We start from the raw sequence: 26,840 nt of genomic DNA on the forward strand, positions 1-26,840 counted from the left end.
TTGCCCACATGAAAGAAGTTATGCCCGAGATAAGGACAGCCCGAGAGAAAGGGAAAGTGGCCTTCTATAGAGATGGTAGAGTGGTGATTATGGAGAGGCGCTCTTCATGACGGCACGAGACCTATGGGACTACACTCAAAGTTGCTACTTGGAATTGTAATGGATCTCTACGCCTTGATGTAGGGGCTTTTGAGGATAGTTTCACTGAGAGGGACATCATCTTCTACTGTGAGACGCATCAGGCTCCTGGACAGTCCATGCCACATGTTAGTGGATACCGATGGGAGAGAGCTTGTAGACAAGAGACTCGTTCAGAGCATAGAGGACGGGGCTCAAGAGGAGTGGCAGTATTGTTTAGAGAGGAGCTACAGCCACTGATACATATAGTCCGCAGAGATGAGCAGGCTAGGTACATGTGGGTTAGACTCAAGGCAGAGACGGGCAGATATCTCTACATTGCTATATGCTATTTTGCTCCTAGTACATCAGTGTATGCATCACCTAGCGGGCAGTCTCCCTTTTCTATTTCGGATGATGACATTTGGAAGTTCTCCAGGGATGGTGACATCATTCTCCTGGGGGACTTCAATGCCAGGACCGCCCATAACCAGACAGTATTTTATGATACCTCAGAGGAGATGTTGAGGGAGCTTGATGTTAGGGATATGGGCCTATCTAGACTCTCACAAGATGAGGAACATACAGTGTATGGGCGGTATTTGATAGACATGGGGATTGCACATGGATTGGCCATCCTGAATGGCCTACAGAGATTCCCGACGGCGGGCGGTTTCACTAGCTTTCCACATCGGCATGGTGCTAGTACAGTGGACTATGTTATAGCTCAGCCCAGTCTCATTCCCTCTTTTCAGGATTTTATGGTAGGCACTAGGCCGGTTAAAATAGCAGTGGATCATGCTATCTTGTCCTTCACTCTCACATTTCAGTTCAGCACCGCTCCATTGGGACAGGTCTCCAAACACACTCGTTATACCTTTACGAGGGAGACTGACACCGTGTACACGGATGAGATATACAAACGCTTATGTGCCGAGGAGCCGGAACGGCCATTAGATGAGCTCACTCAGATATTGATAGAGACGCTTCATGCTACAGCATCAGAGGCATATCCCCATAGTCAGCCTACACGGAGACAATCTAGGAACATGCCCTAGGCAGCACATTACCGACAGTGGCGGGATACAGATGGGAGACGACTTGTAAACAGGAGGCCCGTTCGAAGCATGGTGGTCGCGGATCCGGAGGAGTTGCAGTTCTTTTTAGAGAGGAGCTTTAGCCACTCATCCATGTTATGCGCCGTGATGAGAGCACGAGGTACATGTGGACAATGGGTCAGAGTGAGGGCAGATGAGGGTAGACCCCTATACATTGCTATATGTTACTTTCCACCCAGCACATCTCATTATGCAGCGCCCAAGGGGCAATCTCCATATATGATTCTAGATGAGGACATATGGGAGTTCTCCAGGGAGGGAGATGTTATCATACTTGGGGACTTTAATGCTCGAACGGCTCAATGTACCAGACCTCCTTCTTTGACACTTCGGAGGAGATGTTGAGAGAGATAGATGTGGAGGAGATGTGTTTGACTTGGAGATCACAGGATGAGGTGGAGTGTACTGAGTATGGGAGATACCTCTTGGAGATGGGGACTGCACATGGGCTGGCCATTTTAAATGGCCTAGCAAGGTATCCACTTGCCAGTGGCTTTACTTGCTTTCCACACAGACATGGGGCAAGCACAGTGGATTATGTTCTAGCCTCGCCAACCTTCATCCTGAGTATCTTGGATTTTGCGATTGGCCCCAGGCCCATCGGAGTTACGGTGGATCATGCACTTCTCTCCTTTACGGTGGATTTCCACTATAGTACCCGCCAGGTTGGGCAGTCCTCCTATCACCCGAGATATACCTTCTGTAGAGAGACTGATGGAGTATACACCGCAGAGATCTACAGCTTGTTGAGTGCAGAGGATCCACAGAGGCCATTAGCAGAGCTCACACAGATCCTGACAGAGGCTTTATATACAGCTGCAGCGACGGCCTTCCCACACACGCAGCCCACAGTACGACCACGTCCTGGGAGCATGCCCCAAAATAGTTGTTATGATGATGACTGTAGGGAGTTCAGAGCCCGGCTACAGAGAGAGGTGGCCACAGGTGTTACTACATATAGACAGTCACGCATCATCTTCCGATCCCTCATTCGGCGGAAGAAGAGAGCATTCTTAGCTCGGCTGGAGAGAGACATCTATCAGTTGTTTTTGTGTCAGGATTCTGGGTGGGGAGGCCTGGAGATTGCTTAGAGAGCACCCCCCGCCTCCGGCCATTACCTCTCCAAATACATGGGGCAAGTATGCAGCCTCCCTCTACATAGTACCATGGCAGCCACCACTACCGAACCCTCCAGAGCCTTGTCCACCCACTTCTACCTTCTTCACAACAGAGATGGTGAGGAGGGCCATCAACAGATTGCATACAGGGAGGGCACATGATCATGAGGGCATTGTAGCCGAGCATTTCATACATGCTAGAGATATGATTGTAAACTTGCTAGCTCTCATGTTTAATAGAGCCACGTGTGAGGGGTTTCCTGGGACTTGGAGTACTTCCACGATTGTGCCGGTACTCAAGTCTAGAGATCCGAGCCTGCCAACTAACTACCGCACCATTATGATTGGTCACTCGCTGGCCAAGCTATATGCCTCTATTCTTGAGCAAGAGTTGAGCAGATGGGCAGAGAGACAAGGGGTCCGAGCTCAGGGACAGGCTGGTTTCACGAGGAGATTCTCTACTTCGGATCATATCTTTACCCTCAGGGCTATCACTGAGGAGGGCAGAGCACATGGGAGGAGGATCTACTGTGGCTTTGTGGATTTCCACAAGGCCTTTGACACAGTGCCCAGAGCTAGACTGATGCGCAGGGTGCAAGACTTGGGGGTTCCATGTGAGCTCATTTGGGGTATTATGGCACTTTATGAGACAGTAGTTGGGCAGGTGCGGACTTTAGAGGGTCTCTCCCAGCCAGTGCACTCCACTATAGGGGTGAAACAGGGCTGCCCGCTCTCTCCGACTCTATTTGGACTATACATTGATAAGATCTCTGATTATATTGGGACACGAGGGGACATAGGAGCCCAGTTGGCTGGTACTTGGATACCCCTGCTCCTATATGCTGATGATATTGTGCTTATAGCAGACTCACCAGAGGGTATGCAGAGGCACTTGGATACTTTATATGCTTATGCACAGGACAGTGGGCTCTCAGTTAACCTTGGTAAGACCAAGGTTATGGTGTTTAACACTACAGCTCAGTGGGTTTGGAGATCAGCGCCTATTTTCACATATGGGCAGGATACAATGGAGTATGTTGACTCATACACACATCTTGGAGTGGTGTTCACTGGGCCCACATTTTCCATGAGGGGGGCAGCAGAGGCCAGATTGACTAGAGGATATGCAGCACTAGGAGGTCAAGAGAGGATGTGCTCACAGGTACAGTTTCAGGAGCCACGCACTAAGCTGTGGCTTTTTGACACACTGGTCACATCGGCTATGCTATATGGAGTACAGATCTGGGGGCCTAGCCTAGATCGTCACAGTCGATCAGGACGCACATACGATGGATGGAGATCGATGGAGAGACCACTTGTGTCCATGATCTCCAGGATGATTCGGGCTAAGGCCTCGGTACCCCATGAGATTATTAGAGCCGAGATGGGAGCACCACCGATCGTAGTCGAGGCTCTTGCCAGATCAGTGTCCTTCATTCATAGCACATGGGAGCTTCCCCGACACCGGTATGCACCACTTGCTTTAGAGTCCTCTCATCAGCTAGCCATGGAGGGAGACACTTCATGTTGGTATGCGCAGATAGCATCCTGGTTTGACCTCCACGGGTTCAGTTTAGACAGACTTCCACCCTTCCATTACTCTCTGGAGGCACCCTCCCTCACCTTGACACATTCTGAGATTAGTAGAGTCATCAGACAGGACCTCATTCAGTTGGACACTAGGAGGACATGGCTAGAGCCCTCACAGGAGTTGGGGACGAAGATGGCTTTCTATAGAGACCATCTTCTCCGCACCACTGAGGATGGCTTTATACTTAGACCGAGCTACATGGATACGCATCTGTCTCGTGGATTGAGGTGCGCCATTGGGCAGTTCCGCACCTCTTCACATCAGTTAGAGATAGAGACAGGCAGATTTAGAGGCATACCTCCAGGGGACAGGATTTGTCCGAATTGTTGGATAGAGCCAGAGACGGAGGAGCACTACATCTGTCGCTGCACAGCATATTATGAGATTCGAGGGCGCTACCATTGCCTTTTCAGAGAGAGGGATTTGGACCACTGGCTAGAGTCATGGACTATTGTGATCAGCGATGCTTGGGTTTTTATCTCCTGGAGATCCGCAGGCTCAGAGAGTCCATTATCAAGAGCAGACGCCCAACTGGCAAGGAGTCCACACAGAGACAAATTACTGACTTCTTAGAGGGACTACCCGGGAGGACACACAGCCGACAGCCTAGCACTGGGCTCCCCGTGGGACTCTAGTTGAGAGAGCTATCCAGTTGGGCAGATCTAGACGCCCGAGGGTTCGCGGATCCTCACATCGGACACGGTGCCTACACCGGAGGATTCAGAGCATCATTGCGAGGCATCGGGCTCGTCCGACCAAGCATCTCACTATGGCAGATATCCAGGCCATCCAGCAGAGACCCATGCTAGAGCTCCTAGGATGATTACGACTCCAGCCATATACTCTTGTACTCATTGTTAATTTTGTACTCCCCCATATTCATGTATTCAGGTATCCATGTACACATGTACCCCAGTTTGACTAGTAGCATTAGCTTCCCCCCTACTGATATATTGTGGGGCTATCTCTTTTCTTTTCCAGACAGTGTATCAGATGTCACATGGTTGTAACTTTGGTCTCACAGGTCACTTTGGCCTTTTGAAGACGTTAATATAACATTTCATTTCATTTTCATTCTCTCTCTCTTTTTTCTTTTTTTTTTCGTGAAATGGTGTTTTATATTATATGTAAAAATGTACATCAGCCACATGGCTCACACAGAACCTATGGCTCCAAAAAAACCCCCACAAAAGATCCTCTAAAGGATCATGACCATGCAAACCTATACACTAATAAGAAAGCCTTCTAGCCAAATAAGCATCCCAGATAAAAGCATCAAAGATGAGCCAACCGAGCCGCCGTAGACCATAAGGAAATAACATCTGCATCCAGTAGCTGAGCTGAGAGAAGAGAAGAAAACTGCCAAAGCAGCAAACCGCGGATACGTAGAATGTGCCCATGTATTCCAGACAAGGAATCAGAGATGAACCCATTCCGTGTAGTCCAAATATGCCAAAGTCCTGTCCATCTAAGGAAATGGAATATCACAAGGTGACTGTCCGAAGTAATGACTTGAGGACAAATCCCGAATATCCACTAATGAGCCGAAACAATAGACCTCTCTACTACCTCCCAAATGTGAGAGACAAACGACCAAATCTGACGGGCCACTGGACAACTCATGAACAGATGCATAACTGTTTCAGTGCATGTCGTGCAGAAGAAGCAAGAGGCCAATGTAATTTTACGACCACTGAGCTGATCCCGTGTAGGTAACCCTCCCACCAACATCCTCCAAATGAAAACCTTACCTTGGTAAGGGAGTTTAGACTGCCAACCACGCATAAGAGTTTTCTGCCACCATGATTTAGACTTGTGCAATCCCCACACCTTATTGGCCTTGGCTGAAACCCAATCTTTCTCTGATACGAGCTTATGATAGACCTGGTTAGCTGAAAGTGATATGAAGTCACCAGATTTACATAGTGCCCAATCAAGCCAAGGCTGATCTGCAGATGGCCGAGGCAATGGAGTACAAGGCTCAACTGCATGCATGATGTCAACCCATAGTGGCTGAAATGTCCGAGGAACCCTAAAGTGCTGCCGAATACGACGAAACGAATATGGCCTGGCACGACCAGGTATCACAGCATCTCGGATTCTAACCAAGCCTAACCTGACCATGCGTTGAGTCGTATGCGTGAAGCATCTCTGTCTGGCCAAACAATGACACGCGACTCCACAAATGTTTCGAACTGCAAAGAGTTCAAAAGTAGTCTTTCATGACCAAGATCCCACCGAGCCAATAGTAGAACTTCATGCCAAGAAAGGAGAATATGCGATAAAATGTGAGATGAGCGAATACGGACAGGATGAGCCGCATTCACAATGTCCCACCATGAAGCCTGCACACATGTCCGTCCATGTGACAATCCCTCCAACTCAATCAAGTCACGAGCCATGAATACCCAAGGCTGCTCGTGCGAACACATATCCTGAAAGAGCACCCACCTACGCGCCACCATATGCAAGCGGACATCCAATAAAGCAGCCCCACCCATTCTTTTGGGCGTCGTAATGTGATTCCAAGCTATTCATGTTTGACCCATAATATTTCCTTGTTTCTTCCATAGAATAAACCGAATGGGAGCAACAAAACGGAGAAGAGATTTGTGCGTCCAAGGTAGCAAAGGCAAAAAATAGGAAATCATGCTAAGCATAATACCTTGAGCTATCTTTACCCTCAGGTGCATAGGCCACCCTTGAGCTTTCCAATACACAAATTTATCCGAGATCCGAGCAGAAATCCAAGCAAGAAGCGCTTGGGGGTCCACATCCACACCCACCGGATACCCAAGATGACGAACAATGTCTCCTGTATGCACCACACGGCCTTGCCACCCTAATGCCTCAAGATCAAATTCCGTGCATACAATGAGGGCTGATTTTGTTGAATTTATTTTCAGCCCACAAGCCAATGCAAAATTATTCCAAGCTTCCATTGCTCGATCTATATTGGCTTTTTCGGCCTTGAGAAACATAAAAGTGTCATCCGCAAGGGCTTGAGCAACCAATTGCTTGCCATGAGGGAGATGCAAACCAACCACTTCACCATGCGATGCCATAACATCTAGGCGAGATAACATAGGATGAGTGGCAATGGCAAAGAAAAGAGGGCTAAGAGGACAGCCCTGCCGGAGAGAACGGGTGAGAGAAATACCATCCGAAAGTCCTCCATTGAGCATAATCCGCCTGATAGAGCCAGAGCCAAGTAAATGCACCAAATTAGCCATTTTGGGACCAAAGCCCATGGCTGTCATTAACTGAGAAAGGAAAGACCAGCTGACATGATCAAAAGCTTTTTCAAGATCCAGCTGCACCATCACAATCTCTTGCTTCTTTGCCTTGGCATAATCCAATCCAATTTGAACATTAAGAATATTATGCAAAATATTCCTGCCATGCACAAATCCATATTGATATGGATGAATAAGGGTAGGAAGCACCTTCTACAAGCGATTGGCAAAAATCTTTGTAAAGATTTTATACATAATACCCATAAGTGAGATCGGACGCCATTGAGCCAAAGAAGTAGGCGAAGGGACTTTGGGCAACAAACGAAGTATGCCCAACTTTCAATCGGCAGGCATATATCCCTCATCCCAAACCCTTTGACAAATAAGTGTCAAAGGCTCTGCAAGCTGATCAGCATATTTTCGGAAAAACTCATTTGTCAAACCATCCCAACTAGGGCTCTTTCCCATGGGAAGTTTGGAGAGAACAGACTTCCACTTCCCCTTGAGTAACAGGAGCATCAAGCTGAACCGCCACATCAGGGTCAACTTGATATCGTACTTCGGCAAACAATGACTCCCTTCCAGCCAGGACAGCCGGCGAGACATCCTCTCGAGGGGCAAGCAAATCTTCATAAAACCTGATGCAATGCTGAATAACCTTAGAAGGTTGAGTAACAAGGTTGCCTTGGGCATCCATCAACCTAACAATATTCTCACGCATATGTTTCTCATGCAACTTATCATAGAAGCGATGAGATTGACAGTTAGCATCTCCCTCTCTCTATCTCTATATATATATATATAGAGTATATATATATATAGAGAGAGAGAGAGAGAGGGAGATGCTAACTGTCAATCTCATCGCTTTTATGATAAGTTTAGAGATATATATAGAGAGATAGAGAGAGGGAGATGCTAACTGTCAATCTCATTGCCTCTATGATAAGTTGCATCAAAAACATATGCGTGAGAATATTGTTATATATATAGAGAGATAGAGAGAGGGAGATGCTAACTGTCAGTCTCATCGCTTCTATGATAAGTTGCATCAAAAACATATGCGTGAGAATATTGTTAGGTTGATGGATGCCCAAGGCAACCTTGTTACTCAACCTTCTGAGGTTATTCAGCATTGCATCAGGTTTTATGAAGATTTACTTGCCCCTCGAGAGGATGTCTCGCCGGCTGTCCTGGCTGCAAGGGAGTCATTGTTTGCTGTAGTACGATATCAAGTTGACCCTGGTGTGGCGGCTCAGCTTGATGCTCCTGTTACTCAGGGGAAGTGGAAGCTGTTCTCTCCAAACTTCCCATATAGAGAGAGAGAGAGAGGGGGGGGGAGAGATTCTCTCTCTCTCTCTCTCTCTCTCTCTCTCTCTCTCTCTCTCTATATATATATATATATATATATACATATATATATATATACATATATATATATATACATATATATATATATACATATATACATATATATATATACATACATATATACATACATACAAATATATATATATATATATATATATATATATATATATACACATGTATATATATATACATGTATATATATATATATATATATATGTACACATACATACATACATACATACATATATATATATATATATATATATATATATATATATATATATATATATATATATATATATATATATGTACACATACATACATATATATATATATATACACATACATACATACATACATACATATAGATATAGGAGGTCTAGAGAGGATGTGCTCACAGGTACAGCTTCAGGAGAGAGCCACGCGCTAAGCTGTGGCTTTTTGACACGCTGGTCACATCGGCTATGCTAATCTGGAGGCCTAGCCTAGATCACCACAGTCGATCAGGACGCACATACGATGGATGGAGATCGATGGAGAGACCACTTGTGTCCATGATCTCCAGGATGATTCGGGCTAAGGCCTCGGTACCCCATGAGATTATTAGAGCCGAGATGGGAGCACCACCGATCGTAGGCTCTTGCCAGATCAGTGTCCTTCATTCATAGCACATGGGAGCTTCCCCGACACCGGTATGCACCACTTCCTTTAGAGTCCTCTCATCAGCTAGCCATGGAGGGAGACACTTCATGTTGGTATGCGCAGATAGCATCCTGGTTTGACCTCCACGGGTTCAGTTTAGACAGACTTCTACCCTTCCAGTACTCTCTGGAGGCACCCTCCCTCACCTTGACACATTCTGAGATTAGTAGAGTCATCAGACAGGACCTCATTCAGTTGGACACTAGGAGGACATGGCTAGAGCCCTCACGGGAGTTGGGGACGAAGATGGCTTTCTATAGAGACCATGTTCTCCGCACCACTGAGGATGGCTTTATACTTAGACCGAGCTACATGGATACCCATCTATCTCATGGATTGAGGTGCGCCATTGGGCAGATCCGCACCTCTTCACATCAGTTAGAGATAGAGACAAGCAGATTTAGAGGCATACCTCCAAGGGACACGATTTGTCAGATTTGTTGGATAGAGCCAGAGACGGAGGAGCACTACATCTGTCGCTGCACAGCATATTATGAGATTCGAGGGCACTACCATTGCCTTTTCAGAGAGGATTTTGGACCACTGGCCAGAGTCATGGACTACTATAATCAACGATGCTTGGGTTTTTATCTCCTGGAGATCCGCAGGCTCAGAGAGTCCATTATCAAGAGCAGACGCCCAACTGGCAGGGAATCCACACAGAGACAGATTGCTGACTTCTTTAGAGGGACTACCCAGGAGGACACACAGCAGACAGCCCAGCACTGGGCACCCCGTGGGACTCTAGTTGAGAGAGCTATCCAGTTGGGCAGATCCAGACGCCCAAGGGCTCCTGGATCCTCACATCGGAGACAGTGCCTACACCGGAGGATTCAGAGCATCATTGCAAGGCATCGGGCTCGTCCGACCAGGCATCTCACTATGGCAGATATTCCAGGCCATCCGGCAGAGACCCATGCTAGAGTTCCTAGGATGATTACCACTCCAGCCATATACTGTTGTACTTACTGTCACTTTTGTACTCCCCCATATTCATGTATTCATGTATCCATGTACTCATGTACCCCATTTTGACTAGTACCATTAGCTTCTCACTCTCCCTAGTTGTTGCTTCCGGATACTCCCTACTAATGTATTGTAGGGCTAGATACTTACCTTCAGTTCTTTCTTTTCTTTTCCAGACAGTGTATCAGATGTCACATGGTTGTAACTTTGGTCTCATACGTCACTTTGACCTTTTCAAGACGTTAATATAACATTTCATTTCATTTCTCTCTCTCAGTTGTCGTTTCACTTTCAATTAGTTGTTTAGTTGTTTTAGCTTTTCTTACACAGACATTGTATCAGATCCACCAATTGTTGTAACCTTTTTGGTCTCATAGGTCATTTTGGCCTTTTGAAGACGTTAATATATCATTTCATTTCTCTCTCTCTCTCGGTATGATGATAAATGTCAGGCCACACGCTCCCGTCTTAAGCATGAGGTACGGATTGGGAAAATCACGAAGTGCCAAGCGCAATGGATTTCTCAATGGCTCACCCAACACAAGAAAAAGGAGTCCTACGCTCGGAAAGAGGATGAGTTATACCGACTTTTCTTAGGGCCAAGCTGCAAAGAGTCCTGGAGGAAACTCCGAGAACATCGCCCTCCCACACCTATCACCTGCCCGGACACATGGCACTCCTATGCATGCTCCCTCTATCATATCCCCCATCAGCCACTCCTACCCCCACGACTAGATCCCCGTCCCACCACCTCCACCTTCTTCACAAAGGACATGGTCCTCAAGGCCATTCATAGACTACGCAATGGGCGAGCCCAGGATCATGAAGGACTCACTGCCAAGTACATCTCCCATGCCGATGATATCCTAGCGCCCCTACTAGCCTACATGTTCAATAGAGCCCTTTGTGAAGGATTTCCGCCCTCTTGGTCCACCAACACCATCACCCCATCCTCAAAGCCGGAGATCCACTTGATCCTAGAGCCTCCACTATGTGCCTCAATATCAACTCAGCCACCCCCCTTCTCAGTCCTACCGACCCTCTGGATGACCCCTGGATGGCTTTATTCTCTAGGTCTTGGATTTTCCCTCTTGATTCTTGGCTTGGTGGGAGACCTACCGTTGATGACCATGGAGGTTAGTCCCCACGGAAGCCTCACCTGCTCATAGCAATTCTTCAATGGCACTAACCCCACTCCCCTCCCGAGAGTCCGCATTGTGGCACTACCCCCACTACCCTCCAGAGAGTCCACGATGTGGGCCTACAGGGGCAGAACTGGCACATTGATCCTCCCCCTCTTGAAGTTATAGGCGTCGCATCCTAGCACTTATGGCTTTGGAAGAACAGACCCTTGCTACATGTCCAGTGGGACCCCACCAAGTGGAGGTGGCACAACCCCACTGCCTCTCCCAATGACCCCCCATTTCCTTCTTCAAGTACTCAGCGAGGACTGGGCATCGAATCCTTCTACAGCAGCTCGACAGCACCCCCACTGCCTCCCCTCACTAGCAAGCCCAAGGGATCTGGACCACTTTCCCGGAGGATTTCTGGTAGCACCTCTGGTGCAGCTTCTGCCCCCACAAGGTTTCATACTTATGTTGGTTGCTGACTCATCGGAGCCTTGTGGTGGGCACTTGGCCAGCAATCTCAGGACGGCCAGCTGTTTGTAGCAGATGCCATGGCCTTGATGAGTCCCAACGACACTGCCTTTGGGATTGCAGAAGGCCCATCAAGTTTGGTGGCCCTCCGAGAGCCATGGAGGGGGAGCCCCCCCTTCATTCTTCAGTTTTCTTACTGTCATGAATAGGGTTGTATTTTGCCTCTTGAAAGATTTTCTTTTTAACTAATGGAAGGATCTATTCTTTGTTTTTTGTTTTTTTTTTTTAGTCCGGTTCATTTCATTACACAAAGCTTTAGCGCCCCATATCTTGTAACAAAGGAGCTGCTCACCGTAACAGCGAGAATATCCTTTGCAGCCGCACCCTGCCACAAAACAAAGAAACTTATTCAGGACCCAAACAATTTGTATGCATTGCCCTCTGCTTTCAGAATTCCTTAAATGAACCTGCACTGTATGAACTTGAACCCATATCTTGATCAGATATTTGTACATTTCATAGCAAACCACCTTAGAGATCAAGCATCACTTTAAGTGTACTTTTGGACAGGGTAGTGTGGCTTATATCAGCACATTCAGGACATCCATTGAGATCAAGATCACTTTTACTTGTACATGTGTAGGAAACACTACAGGCCTACCATTCTTTTTGTTGATACTGTTTCTATGTGGCAACATAGATGGTGCTCCATGTATCAAGTGGTATTAGCTATTCCATGTGCATTGTCAATGCGAAAGCTTTCAGGGATATGTGCTTGGATGGATCTACTTGTGAATGTAAAGTGACAACTTGTACATATGTGTTTGTAAGTGTGTCGCTGTGTATGTGCACATGTGTTGCCCGTGTGCATGTGCATGACTACATACATGTGTTGCCCGTGTGCATGACTGCGTACATGCATACAAATGTGCACAAGTTCAATCATTCACTTTAGACTGCTCATTGTCTTTTTGAAGTATTGCATTACTTGAGTAGCAGGTTCTGCATCATACCTGAGAGATAAGATGCAGTATGCGATAGCAGAGAACCGTAGTCTTTCCTGACCCCTGTTTGTCAACCATTAATTTAGCAAGGCTATAAAACAGACAGATCTTTTTATGTAGTTGTGACCACATTTGGAAAAATAAATGTGACATAAGAAAAAAGAAATCTCACAGCCGCAGCAAGGATGAGAGAGGGTTGATCAATAGGCGCTTCAATCGCTTCCTGTTGAGCCTTGGTCAGTTGAACAGACATTTTACTAACTGCTGTTAACGAAGACAAATACAGCCAAAGGATCCTCAAGACAAACCCCCCAAAAGAAAAATTGACCTTAATAAGCCTACAACAGAACACTTGAGAGAGAACTTCAAGCCAACTATCAAAACAATACGGGAGCTGCATCAATTGGAACTGGTTCAACAACATGGTTTGACATTCTCTCAATGGTGAATTATGACTGAAAACTCAAGAAGATTAGGCAAAACCTGTTTTACTTAATATATGCAAAGCTATATATTTGCGCTCACATTTAAGAGAGGGAAACCTACTGATGCATTAAAAAACAAGATGGCTCTACCAAGTCTTTATCTGCAAGCCAGACTCTTTCTCCACCATCACATGCCACTCCTTGAGCCGAGCAAAAGCTTGGTCCTTCTGTGAAAGAAAATAAACCTAAGAGAATCTACTACAATCATCAACAAGCAACATGAAGCACAAAGAACCTCCCAAGGATGGCGTCTGCATAGGTCCACACAAGTCAGTGTGTACCAACTCCAAAGGTTTCGAAGCCCGCCTGGAAGCCTGCTTCAAAAAAGATTCCCTGTGCTGCCACGAATGCAAGAACTACAACGTCCCTACCTGCTGCCAACATCTGGCAAGCCAACCACCATTTGGTCCCAGAAAGCTCGCCGCAGCGTCTCCACATTCAAGTGGCCAAACCGAAAGTGCCACAAATCACGAATCTAAGAACCTGTCAAGGAGGAGAGTGTTGAGAGTTTGAATATACCATTCTCCACTCCGCCTTCCCAAACAATTTGGCTAATCTCCCGGTCCCTTAGAGCAACAAAATGCTCCTCAAACTCCACCCGGAAGCCAGTCTTACACACCTCATGCACTAACAACAGATGAAAACCAAGTGAGGGGACGTAAAGAACACGAGAGGAATGCTTCCCCCCTCTGCCATCGAGAATGATCTCCATCTGGCCCTCATTGTGAATTGGTATGGTGGAATTGTCACCAATGAAAATGCGACCTGACTGTCGTTTCAGATCCTGAAACAAGTCACGGGAGGAGTCATGTGCCTAGAAGCACCATTATCAAGAATCGATTCCCGAGTATCCTTCGCGGTGAAGCCAACTGCCTCCTTGCTCGAAGAAGATGAAGCATCGGTAGTGCACAAAGGCTGGAGTCTTTGCAGCTGAAGCTGAAGAATCAGCACTCTTCACAGTTCGCTTGGGACACTTCCTCCAATAGTGGCCTTTCTCGCCACAATCATTTCAAGTCCTCTCGGCCTTTAGTTTCTCACGGTCTGAATCAAGCTTCTTCTCAGAAGACTTCTCCGATGAAGACTTCTCTTTACCCTTGTTGTTGTTGTTACGGCATTTCGACCGTTGGCCAGTCAAGGCCTCAGAACCTTCCGTAAATCACTCTTCCTGGTCCAAGACCATGAGCACAAGCTCCTCCCATGTGATGGTGCTAAGCCTACCATTGGTGATCAAAGAGGAGTTAAATACTGAGTACTGAGAGGGCAAGTGTGACAACAACGTTATGGCCATATCCTCTGACGGTATCTCTTTCTCAGCCTCGAGAAACTCCTGCTAAAGAGCCTACAACTTGTTGATGTGCTCCCGCATCGTCGACGACTTTGCAGGATTCATCACCCGCATCTGAACTTCCAAGGAGATCCTCTTCATGGGTTATACCCTGTTGTAGAGAGAAGCCAAATGTTGCCAAATCCCTCTGGCCAGCGTCATATGCTTTATGTGATTGATCACCTATGGTGTGCAATTGAGGAAGATGAAAGAACAAGCTCGAGCATTAACACAATCCCATAACTGTGCCTGTGCCTCCCGTTCCTTCTGTATAGAGGGTAACTCCCCATCTTCCAACTCCGGGCATGGAACCCCAACAACAATGAAATCACCCAAGTCATAGGACTCCAAAACAGATTCCATCATTACCTTCCATATGCCGTAGTTGTATACAACTGTCATTCCACCGGGAACGTGGGGAGTGTCGGGATCTTCACGTGCTTCTCAGCCATCTCAAGCAAATATGCCATTCGAAGGGTTCACAAGGTCTTGTGAAGGGAGGGTAGGTGGGAAAAAAGAAGAAGAAGAGACTACAAATAGAATGCAGGGTGGATGTCCAACGGTGATGGCTGCCTTCTACCTGATCTCCAAGTCCCGTACAGCCCAAACAGTCTCCAATTAGCACCTCAATCACCAAACCCTCGACGTCCCACTGTCTCCAAGCTTCAAGCCACCTAGGGCTCTGATACCATGTTAGAATGCACAACGGAAATGAAGATAACTACTGTAGAGAGCAATACACATATGAAAGAGAAAATATGTACCTGAGTGCTGCCCGATTGGTTTTTCACTGGCCGACTGTCAGGTTGCTGGTCGTGGGCAGCCAGGGCAGCTATCGGCTGATTCTGGGCTGGCCGACCAGCAGCTAGGGGCCATATAAAAGGGCCCCTTGCCCCCACACTCCCACATGTATATTTCTAGGATTTTATTGGTGTATATAGCAGAGTGATGGGTCAGGCAGCACCAGATCAATCGGGCAGCAAGCAAACACAGTCAGCTAGCATTTGGGGCAGCCAACAACCCATACACAGCTCCAGAAAAATAGGAAAAAATATGGAGAGTGAGGAAAAATGGGAAGACACTAAATACGGGCAGGCACACCCACAACAAAGGCCCTGGCATAGTGTACAAACAGGAGATGACTGCTCTTAGACTGCAGATAGGGAGAACAAAGGGTATTGGGACAGGTGGGCAGAATCTATACTTGTAGACTTTGCTCTACAAAGGTTGAGACAGTAGAGGAGCACTACATTTGCAGATGCCCAGTGTATTACGAGATCTTGGGAGATTTCTTTGCCTGTTCAAAGAGGGATTTGGCCCATTGTCCAAAATCATAGGCTTCCCTAACTAGTGCTGCTGGGACTTTACCTGACAACGCTCACCATGCATAGAGACTTTGTCCTCAAAGAGAGCAAAGTCAAGCCCCATGACACATCACAAATGTCCATCACAAGTTTCTTCAAAATACTAGAGGGCAACACCAAATGACGACCTCGAGAGGCATTGAGGGGTGGGGACTCAGGACCTCCCTGGGAGGAGCAGTTTCACTCTTCAAGTCCAGGGACAACTCCAGCCACCCTTGACCCCAACTCGAAAAACAAAAAACACCACACTGAGCTAATACACGGCCCATCACGGCCTCCTCAAGCCACCCTTGCCCTCCAGCACACACATTATCCACGGTCTTGTCCACGGCAACCTTCCATGCAGCAACTTCACATCAGGGAGATAAACGATACAGCGAGCCCCCCATGAGTAGTAGACATGGCGAACCTCTAAGCAGTCACAAGAACACTTGCAATACTCCAAGAACACTAATACATGACCTTCACTGTACCGTGCACACTCAGCACCAAGCAGAGGTCACAGTGAAGAGGACAATATAGCTCAAGGTGATGACAAGTGACTGTAGAACACAAGGTACAAGTGGTATGAAGGATGTCCTTCAGGTGATGGTGAGGGATGAAGGGTACAAGTGGTATGAAGGATGTCCTTCAAGGTGAGTGGAGGGACCATATATGCCTAAGGTCGAGTCGGTGGCTTTGGTAGATGCCTTGAGCTAGTAGCCTTTGGTAGAACCTCCTATCTCTAGGAGATTCCGTTGGAGTGTCAGTGGGAGTGTCAAGAGTGTCAAGAGTGTCAGTCAGTGCCATTGGAGCCTTCGATGCTGCTGTGTGCACCTCTTTGTGTTAGTTGTGGTGTGTCTCCGCTTCTGATGGTCCCAAATGCTTGGTACTCTGTTGGCTCATTGTGACGGTGTGGCGGTGTGACACTATCACGCTGTTGCGGTGATTCGTCAGTGTGGGCACCCTTGGTGGCTACAGGTCGCCCACCACTAGAGTGCTCACCATCCTCAGTGAGGAAGATAGAAATATGTTGCCTTGAGGAGGATTCCATATATGGAAAGTATGCATGATGTGGTGATGACATTATATGAAAGATGTAGGCATGCACTGATTACATTATGAAGATGGTGCAGAAAATAAATGACATCATATAAAGATGGTATATACAAGGGGGTTAATAATTGAAAATGTCCATCATGATAGTAGGGTTTCTAGGTACTGTCACAGTAGTAGTGCTAGGTTTGCCAAAAGTAGTGCTAGCGCTAGCAGATGAAGAAGAGGGAAGACTAGAGAGAAGGAACTAGAGAGGGCGGAGGGATGCTCGAAGGGTATCCAACTCGGTTGCTTGGGTCCGTAATAAAAGAGACCAGCTCTCAATTCTACTACTCCACAAGATCATGTAATCCCACCACCTCCTCAATGATGTGGGAAGATGAAGAGCGGAGGTGGGTGAGCTCGAACTCTATGTCCTGCCAGCGCTACTCTAATGTGGACACCTAAACCTGGACACTATGGCGGATGGTGTCCGCAACCTGGTGGGTGCGATCCCTCTAACGGCGGCAATCACTAGAGAGCTCAAAAATGTAATCAATGAGGTACGCAGAGTAGCTGCAAAGATCAGCCAAGAGGTTGTCGAGACCCCGAACGATACAACGAGCTCGACGAGGATGTGGCAAGCAGAGCTGCTCTGGAGGTCGGGAAATCGGAGGCATGGAAGATCTCCCACCGAAATGTTCGGAGCACTGTAGGAAAATGGGGAATCAAGAAGGTCAATGCACTCCATGTCCTCCTCTTGTTCAACACGGAATATCACCTCATGTGGGGAGCCAAGAGTGGGGCACACATGGAGAGCCCTCCAGAGACAATGGTAAGGGTGGCTGCAAGGATGGTGACAGCCACCATCAAGGATGTCTCCTGAGCAGCTAATGGAGGTAAAGAGGATGATGTAGGTGGGGAAACAGGTGAGATGGTGAAGAAAGAAACAGCTAATGTCAAGGATGGAATGGTGGAGAGAGTAAAAAGAGCTGATGTCAAGGATGGAGTGGTGGAGAAGGTAGAAACAGTTGATGTTGAGGATGGAATGGTGAAGAAGGTAGAAACAGCTGATGTCGAGGATGGAGGGGAGGAGAAGGTAGAAACAGCTGATGTCGAGGATGGAATGGTGGAGAAGGTAGAAACAGCTAGTGTCGAGCATGGAGTGCACTGGGATGATGCAGGGCCGCTGATAGTGGGAATAGGTGGGATGGGTGGCTTGTCAAGGGAAACAGTGTGGCAGCAGGATGAAGCGGGAAGATCACGTTGCACCTAGGGGCGGATGCGAGATACAGGAGTGGGCTGGCGAGGTTGGCACGGTGGTGGAGATGTAAGGGGAATGGATGGCTGTTGTAGAAGATATGTGAGAAAGTGAGCAAAAAGCCCAAGTGAAGGAGGCGATTTCAGGCTTGCTAAGTTGGGTACGAAAGCGGCAGCAACAAAGGCAGAGGGATTCATATAAAAGATGATGAAAGAAAAGGGGTGACCGGTCCTTAAACAGTGGAAAGCCTCTATGTGGTGAATGGAGATGAAGGGCAACGGAGCAGTAGGAATTTCATCGCAGACTAGAAAATAGTAGTGGAACTGAACATAGATATGGATGATACGGGGCTGGGAAGTGAAGGGGTGGGAGCCCGTAGTGCTATGCTGGCAGCAGTAGAAAGCTCAACCTGATGGAGGTGGCACCGGTACGGAAGTATGAAAAGATGGAGGTGTGATAGAGCCACCTTCCGCTGTCGAGGGTGCTGGTCCACGTATCTAGGACTGTAGTGCTGTAGAGACGCCTTCCATGGCCAACAAAGGTGCTGTCGCAGAGACCTGTGCAAGAGAAGGTACCTGAGCGGGAGGTGGCACTAGGGAGGAAGAAGAAGGCCCCATCGATCGGAGGAAACAGGCGATGGTGTGCCGGTACAGAACGGGGATGTGAGGTAGTTCGTATGCCATGATGGTCTGAGAAGGAATGAATGAAGTGAACAAGAAGAAACACTTTTGGAGATTTTTTTTTCTCTTTTTTGGGAAGACGAGGGGACGAAGAGGCGGAGGTTGAAAGGGTGGATCGGGCGAGTAGACGAGGAGGAGGCGGGTGAGGGGTGGGAGATGGGCAAGGCAAAAGAGGGGGGGGGGGGGGGGATTAAGTAGATAGTAAGAGAGAAAGGAAGGGTTTTGTTGGTGATTCGTGAGGGGAGTGAGGGGAGGAAGGGTTAGGTAGCAAGGATGGGTGCGGGGTGTGACAGGGACTGTCAGACAATCTGAATCGAGAGGGGGCCTATCCGATGGCAAGGGAAGAGATGGAGGCTGGCTGAGTTGAATAGAGGAGTTGGGACGAATCGAGAGGGTGGCGGATGAGGTGAGATGTGGGGCTTGCGACAGGTAGACGAGTCGTTTTGGGGATAGAAGGCTTGTCCACGGCAACGGGTCGTGAGGGGAAATTTTCCAAGGCGAGGGAAGGGTGCAGGCAAGTTTGAGGGGTAGATGGGGTTGTCCGATTTTAGACGGGTGGGTGTGGTTGAGTAGACAAGGGGGGCAGGTGTGGGTGAGTCAAGAGAACGATTTGAGAGGGGTGGGGTTGTGATGGTAGGCGAGTCGACAAGGAAAGAGGGGGCTGTCCATCAATGAGTCAAGAGAGGGAAATTGCGAGTCAGGGGAAAGGTGCGGCAAGTCGACAAGGATGGGGGTGATGGGTTATCGAACGAGTCGGCAAGGACCCCGGGGCTGTCTGGCTCGACAGGGGAGGGTGGGAAGGTGGGCGGATGAGCCAAGGGGAGAGGGAATTGGCAGACGGTGGAACGAGATAGAGAAGAGAAGCCAACAGATGATCCAAAAAAAAAGGGGTGTGGCAGATGATTGGAGAGGGGAAAGGCTAACGGACGGTCCGAGAGGAAAGGGGGAAACGACCGATCCAAAAGAGGGAGGAGAGGCGGACAATCGAGAGGGCGTGGGGGTGGACGAGTGGTGACGGACGGTCCAAGAGAGGGAAGGGGTGCAGACAAGTGTGGTGGGGGAGTTTGGGGTTGTCCGATGGCAAGGGGGGAAGAGGTGTGATCAAGTCAACAAGGGGGTGAGTCGACAAGGGGGGGAGTTGACAAGTGTTGAGGCGAGAAGCGGCTGTCGGGCAGGTGGAAAGAAGAGGGGGTGAGCGTCTGGATGGTCCAAGAAGGGGGAAGGCGGTCGAGCAGAGAGAGGGAGGGAGATGAGGATTGGCGGATGATCAAAGATGGGGAGTTGGCAGAATGTCCAAGAGCAGGGTAGGTGCAAGCGGACGAACCAAGTTGAGAGTGCACGCTGACGTTCCAAGGGCGAAGTGTAGGCGGATGGTCCGAGGGGGAAGTGTAGGTGGACGTCTCAACTGCTAGCTTCTCTCTCCGAAGCTCTGTAGTATGCAAGGCCTCATATGAGGGACCATCCCACTCACAACCTATGTGTGAGATTGCTGTAATTGTTGTCCTCCATCGAGGAGTCCGCAAAATATTGAAAGACAATGCACACTGCACAAAAAGCTTTGTTATCTCCCTTGTTGCCTCCTTCATGGCAACCTTTTGAAACCCTACCTTCACATGCCCTTTCTTCAACAAAGATAAAGATGTCCTCTTTGCTCAAGGTTGTGAGCTAGAGCTACCCCCAACAGTAAAAGTCCCATGATGCTGACTTTGCATATCACCTACTGTAGAATCTTGCTCTTCCACAATCATGGCAGGCTCTCTTAAATGCTCAGGATCCATAATCTCCTCAACAAGAAGGCCTAGTTCCTCAACGTTCCAAGCCTTAAGGATTTCATAAATGTGCCTTGGTACAGCCTTACAAGGTCCCATGGCCCTTTGTATGTGTGAAGTGTGCCTTCAACCGTGTAATGCTGCCAAGATGCACTTTAGCACAAAAATTGCACCTCCATTTTCCTGAGGCTAAGCCTACATACTTGCTCTCCCATGTGACATTGCTCCACAAGGGATCTTGTGTGCGAGGCATCTTGCAAAGTTGCAAGAGAAATACCCTGTTGCTTGCATCGGTTATGGGATAAAATCCCCATTTTAGTTGTGGGAAAAAAAGCCTAATATAAGCTGCAGGCAGCAGGCTAGAGCAGCCTGTATAGTTGATAGTATAGAAACATAAAACACCTGCGCTTTCCTTGACTCTTGAGACTTGGCAGCAGGCTTGGAGTCTCGACAGCAATCGTGACTCATTAAGGTGGACAAGTCACAACAGTCGGCCAACAGTTGTGAAGGTGAACACGTCACAGCAGTCGACCACAACACTGAGCAGTCGGCTATGAAACGTGAGGGTGGACAAAGCAGTCAAGACTCGCCCAGCAGGGTGGAGTCGTGGACAGCAATCTTCAGTCGACGAACCATACACAGGCGGCAATGACGAGAGTCGAGAGTCAAGACAGGTCACAGAATCACTCGAAACGTGTGCCGCTCTGAAAGTACAGTGAAACAAACGTAAAGTTGGCGAATATCTAATAAGACTTTTTTTTTGGAAAACATGTTGGATAAAAAACGTGTTTCACTTAATGAAACATTTACGAAACGTTTTAGTCCATTTCAAATGGTCTGAAACGTGTTTCGTTGCTACACTGGACCAGTGGGAGAAGTAGGCCGTCCAAAGTGCGGAGTTGTACAGCCCCATGAGGAAGAATTTGGTGGATGAGAAATGGTCCTTCCCAAGCAGGGACGAGCTTCTTGGCCTGTTTCAAATAACGAGCTTAGTACACCAAGACCTGTTGGCCGTCTTGAAACTGGGGCCTCCTGATATGGCAGTCATTACATGCCTTCCTTCTTTTTTGCTCCACCTCCAAAGCTGGATTTGCCAATGCCCGGGTTTCGTCCAGGATGGTCAGGCGGAGCAGTGAAGCGCTATGGGTAGTGTCATCCTAGCGGGAGGTCCGGACCCGGTAGGACCCTTGTTTGAATTCGAAGGGTGGAACGGCCTCCAAATCGTAGACCAGCTGAAAGGGCCTTTAGCGGGTCATGGCTTTGAAGGCAGTACTGTAAACCCACAAGGTGCCAAGAAAAGCCTCTGACTAATGACTAGGGTGTTGACGGCACGTGACTTCCGGAGTAGGTGACGGAGCAATTTGTTGGTGATTTCTGCCTGCCATGCAATCCTTGGTGGCTTGGGCTTCCACCCACTTAGTCACGTAATCAGTGGCGATAAGAATGTATCTGCACCGGCTCGGGTGTGCCACTAGGTCGAATGGCCCCACGACATCAAGACTCCATTTCTCAAATGGGGGCCAAGCGAGGGTGATCTGGAAGGGTTGGTGATATTGACAGGTGGGTTTGGGCCCGCACCGTTGGCAACTGTCACAAGATTTTGCAATCTGAATAGAATCTTTGTTAACATGTAGGGCCACCCTCCAAGTCCTTGTATGTCCAAGCAAAGACATCCTTATAAGATTGGAAGAAGGCGGCAGCTTGCTCCAGTCGGGTTGGGTGGTCCCACAACCAAGAGTCCAACAAGATGCGATGAGACTCCTCTATAGTGCCAAGGTTGAATTCATGGATGGGGTCTTGGCAAGAGGGAAGGGAGAGGGGTTCCCCCATCTCAACTGCTTTGGAGGAGGGTGGGATTGTGAGCCGGCTGGTGGTAAATTGGAAGGTTTTACGTTGATTGTGTTTTTCTATCCAAGACTTAAGACACTCTCCCAAGGGAAAGGTTGGTTCTTCCACAGACACCTGTGTTGGTTCTCTATGCTAGTGCAGTGGGGAAGTGGTCAGGCCTGTGGATAGTGCTCTAAGGGAGGGTTGGTGGTGTCATTTGGTACCTCTATGATGTCTACCATGTAGAATGTCAGACCTTCCGCCGCTTGGAGCCAGTCAAGGAGTTCCGACTCATCACCATGGGGAACAAGGCCTTCTTTAAGCATAGGCCAAGACGTGGTCTACTGAGGGTTGGAAGATGAAGTGGGGGCTACTGTGGCACCACAAATCCCTTGGTCTAGACCAATTTCAGCTCTTGTGGACCGTGCTCCGAGGGGAATCCACAAATGGTTAGAACCCCAATCGTGCAGTACACCTGTGCTTCTAAGTCATGGGCAACCAATGAATAATGAGTAGGCTCCTCTATGTTGCATGCACGCAAGCCTCGCTATACTAATCCACAGCCCTAAGCATGATTAAGAACAAGATGTTGATGTAAACATGATTAAGACAGAGAAGAGAGAAGAAGAGAGAGAGAGAGATTGGTATCAAGGTTTTTGTGTATTTAATATGGTACAAAAAGGTGACATGGTTGTCTGTACATGCTTGGGCCCTTGGTCAACCCCAAAGGAGTTGACCTCTAGCCCCTTACATAACTTTTAATAGCTAGATTGATGAATGAATGAAACTACTAAATGAGTGAATGAATGAAAGACTTCATGCTTATATATATATATATGTTGAGGTTCAGGTCGGACAACATCAGGGGCTATCAACTAGGTCCTAGACAAGCTCTAGGCAATAAATGCCATGATTGCTGCGCTTTGCTTTTGTTGTTGCCCCTCCTTTATGGCCTTCATCTGGTTGCTATCCTACTGCTGCTAGGCCTTCTGCTGACTGTCGACAAGCTGTCTACAAGAAGCCAACAAAAGTCCATGCCCTCAAGTGATGTTGCTAATGTTGATGCTGTGGCTGATGATGATGATGCTAATATTCATGCTAAATGCTAACTTAATCAAGGATTAATGATGTTCATGCCAAGGATTAGCCATGGCACGAGCGTGCATGTGACATTCCCTCCTGCTAAACTTGATGTCAGGGTGGACACTACATCATCCTTCCTCCCTCGTCTACTGACTTTGACCTTCTACTTGCTGAAGAACTGAGCATCTGTTCCACTGTTGTGCCCGTGCTTGCTATCCCTTACCCTTAAGCTAGTGGTGGGTCATCTGCCGGAACTAATCATGGCTGTTGCTAGGCCTTTGGAATTGATCTGAGAGCTTAATGATGTATTGATTTTACATACATACCCTCAGTGAATACTTCCTCTAGCTTTGCCTGTTGTAGGCCACTCCATTTGCTACCTTGTTGCATTTTTTTGATAGATCGTGCACCTTCCTTGGGACTATGCTTAGTGGGCTAAGCTTGAATGCTCTAATACCAATGTTGCATGCGCGGAAGCCTTGCTGTACTAATCCACAGCCCTAAGCTTGATTAAGAACAAAATGCTGATTTAAACATGATTAAGACAGAGGATAGAGAGAGAGAGAGAGAGAGAGATTGATTTCAAGGTTTTTGTGTATTTAATATGGTACAAAAAGGTGGCATGGTTTTCTGTACATGCTTGGGCCCTTGGTCAGCCCCAAAGGAATTGACCTCTGGCCCCTTACATGACTTCTACTGATAGCTAGACTGATGAATGAATGAAACTACTGAATGAGTGAATGAATGAATGACTTCATGCTTATATATATGTTGAGGTTCAGGTCAGCCAGCACCAAGGGCTGTCGGCCAAGTGGACAAGCTCTATGCAATAAATGCCATACTTGTGCTTTGCTTCTGTTGTTGCCCCTCCTTTCTGGCCTTCATCTGGTTGCTGTCCTTACTGCTGCTAGGCATTGTGCTGGCTGCCGACGACAGGCTGTCTACAAGTAGACGACAGAAGTCCATGCCCTCAAGTGATGATGTTGATATTGATGCTGTGGCTAATGATGATGATGCTAATACTGATGCTAAATGATGATTTAATCAGGGATTATGTTGTTCATGCCAAGGATTAGCCATGGCACGAGAGTGCACGTGACACTCTTTCACAGAGCCAAATTACCACAAAGTCCAATAAGAATGAAATCCCCTGGATTACTACAGGGACACTTTCCATTAGGTTGATGGGGGTCACCTCCCGTTGGTCGGCCATCCGAACACAGCAGTTGGCTAGTCATGTTACCTTGAGAGTGTGAATTCTAGCATGAGGTTTACCCCAAAGCCGCCACCGTCAACAATTTCCCTGGAAAGTGGGGTACCATGAATCTCCACAAAGAGGCGGAGGCTCCAGTGGTCAGTAAGAGAGGGGCTAGTGCGGATGATACCCATGCAACCAGCAACGCGTGACCCTGTAGGGAGTGGAAACCCACCATATTGCCCACCACTAGGACTAGGTGGCATACCATCGAGATGCTCCAGTAGTGCACTGAGACATTGTTAGACACCAAGGCTAATCTAGAGAAGATCCAAGAGGTTCACTGTCATTGTATTTTCCCTGAGCACATCTTCCACAGAGAAAGGTGGAAGTGATGGTTTGGAATGTGGGAGGGAGAGGGTAGGTGATTTGTCCGACATTTGTGGAGGTCCTTGAAGGCTTGGAAGGACTAGTGTATGACTATGCGGGGGAGTGGAGGAGTGGTAACATTGGGCTCATCTCACATTGGCTCTTCAGGCATGGCCTTTCTTTGTGATTGGATGACCATTATGGCTAATGGTGGATCCACATGAATGGTTGGTGTGGGTGTGAGGGACACACCAAGGGTGGGGGATGAAGGGGAGAAGTGGATGGTGGATGTCCTACTGAAACCAAGTGGGTGGTCGAGGCTGGCTGGAATATGAAGTCGGATGAAGGGGAGCAAGTTGATGGTGGATGTCCTACTGAAACCACGTGGGTGGTCGGGGCTAGCTGGAAGTGGATGCCCGTTGCTTGGGGAAATCCTGGGTATAATGATCCTTGGACTGGCTTTGGTGGTGACCATATTCCCCACATCTACTATAGTAGAGGACAGGGCGATTGCGGGGTTGGGGAGATGGGGAGTTGGGGGTAGGACGGTTCATGGGGGATACTGCCATAGTGGTTGGTGCAGGAGGATTAGGAATGAGTGAATCTCTCCACGACTCTTATGCCTTGGATGAGATCACTATTAGGCAATTAGATGTGTTTTTTCCACTATTTCTAGCTTGTCGTTCCTCATGGACAGTTATGCTTGTACCATACCTTGAGTAATTGATTGGACAGTGGTTTCACAAAAAAAAAGGTGGGCGTGAGTTCAAGAAACACAACCCCCCCATAAGAGTTCGATTAAAGAAAAGAACCTCCTAAAAAAAAGTTTGGGTTGAGGCAACTGGGAAATAGAGGGTGCCATACGAAGACTACAACACTGTGCATGGGCTATCAACGGAAGTACACATCTAAGGGAAGGCTCATCAAAACAAAAAGAAACAGTTGCCTTCTTATATTAAAAAATCGAACAAATTTCAGGCCATAGAAAGCAGAAGTGGCTCTGACCTAGCAAAGGTGGAGTATAATGCTTGAATTAATTAAAGAACAGTGGGAAAATGAAATTACAGTTAATTATTCTAAAAATCAAATCACTTTTCTTAGGGAACAGGGACATGCCTGAGCTAGCGCTGATGATTTGATACTGCAAGCAAGAGATTAGGGTGAGTTGGAGTGTACACAGAAATGTAAAAACAAAATTTCCCAGCACAACCACCACTCCCGTTGGAGACGATACTTCTTTTTTAAAAATGGAGGGAACCATTGCATAAAATAATGGACCATTACACATATTCACTCCTTCGCTATTATTATTATTTTTTGGGTGCGTATTAACAAATTATGTTGAGTGTGGGGTGCAAGGGGCGAGGGAAGGCGACACGTGTACAAGGAGTGGAAGAGTCAGTTCGTGGTGATTTTACTTCACACGCGTAATGCATGCAACCCGTACGTCGACCGTGGTTGACAAGACGGGCCCTACATGGCTAATCCAGCCAGTTCGTGGCATCAGGGGGATGAGGAGAGTTCGAGTGGATGGGGAGATTAGGAGCCTGAGTCTGAGGAGGAGATGAAGCATCGAAGAGAAGAAACAGAGGCAGAAGGTTCCAAGAGGAAATGTGTGTCCGACTAGTTGAATGAGAGATTATGCTCGCAT

At 47.7% G+C, this 26,840-nt stretch overlaps 1 protein-coding gene across 1 annotated transcript in view; it reads right to left on the reverse strand.

Moving 5' to 3' along the window:
* The window catches only part of LOC147637601 (uncharacterized), a 142,194-nt gene extending 115,744 nt beyond the window's left edge, over positions 1-26,450 (reverse strand). Inside the window, exons 1-4 of the mRNA XM_086799428.1 lie at positions 26,306-26,450; positions 12,991-13,114; positions 12,828-12,881; positions 12,167-12,199 (exon numbers count right to left, since the gene is read on the reverse strand). Of these exons, the coding sequence (XP_086655554.1) occupies positions 12,167-12,199; positions 12,828-12,881; positions 12,991-13,071 (168 nt within the window). The 5' untranslated portion in view covers positions 13,072-13,114; positions 26,306-26,450. The remainder of the gene's footprint in view (positions 1-12,166; positions 12,200-12,827; positions 12,882-12,990; positions 13,115-26,305) is intronic.
* Positions 26,451-26,840: the final 390 nt, after the last annotated feature.

The sequence above is a fragment of the Cibotium barometz genome, chromosome 6 (assembly GCF_041138505.1).
Source record: "Cibotium barometz isolate CiBa-2024 chromosome 6, ASM4113850v1, whole genome shotgun sequence".
Lineage (NCBI taxonomy): Eukaryota > Viridiplantae > Streptophyta > Polypodiopsida > Cyatheales > Cibotiaceae > Cibotium > Cibotium barometz.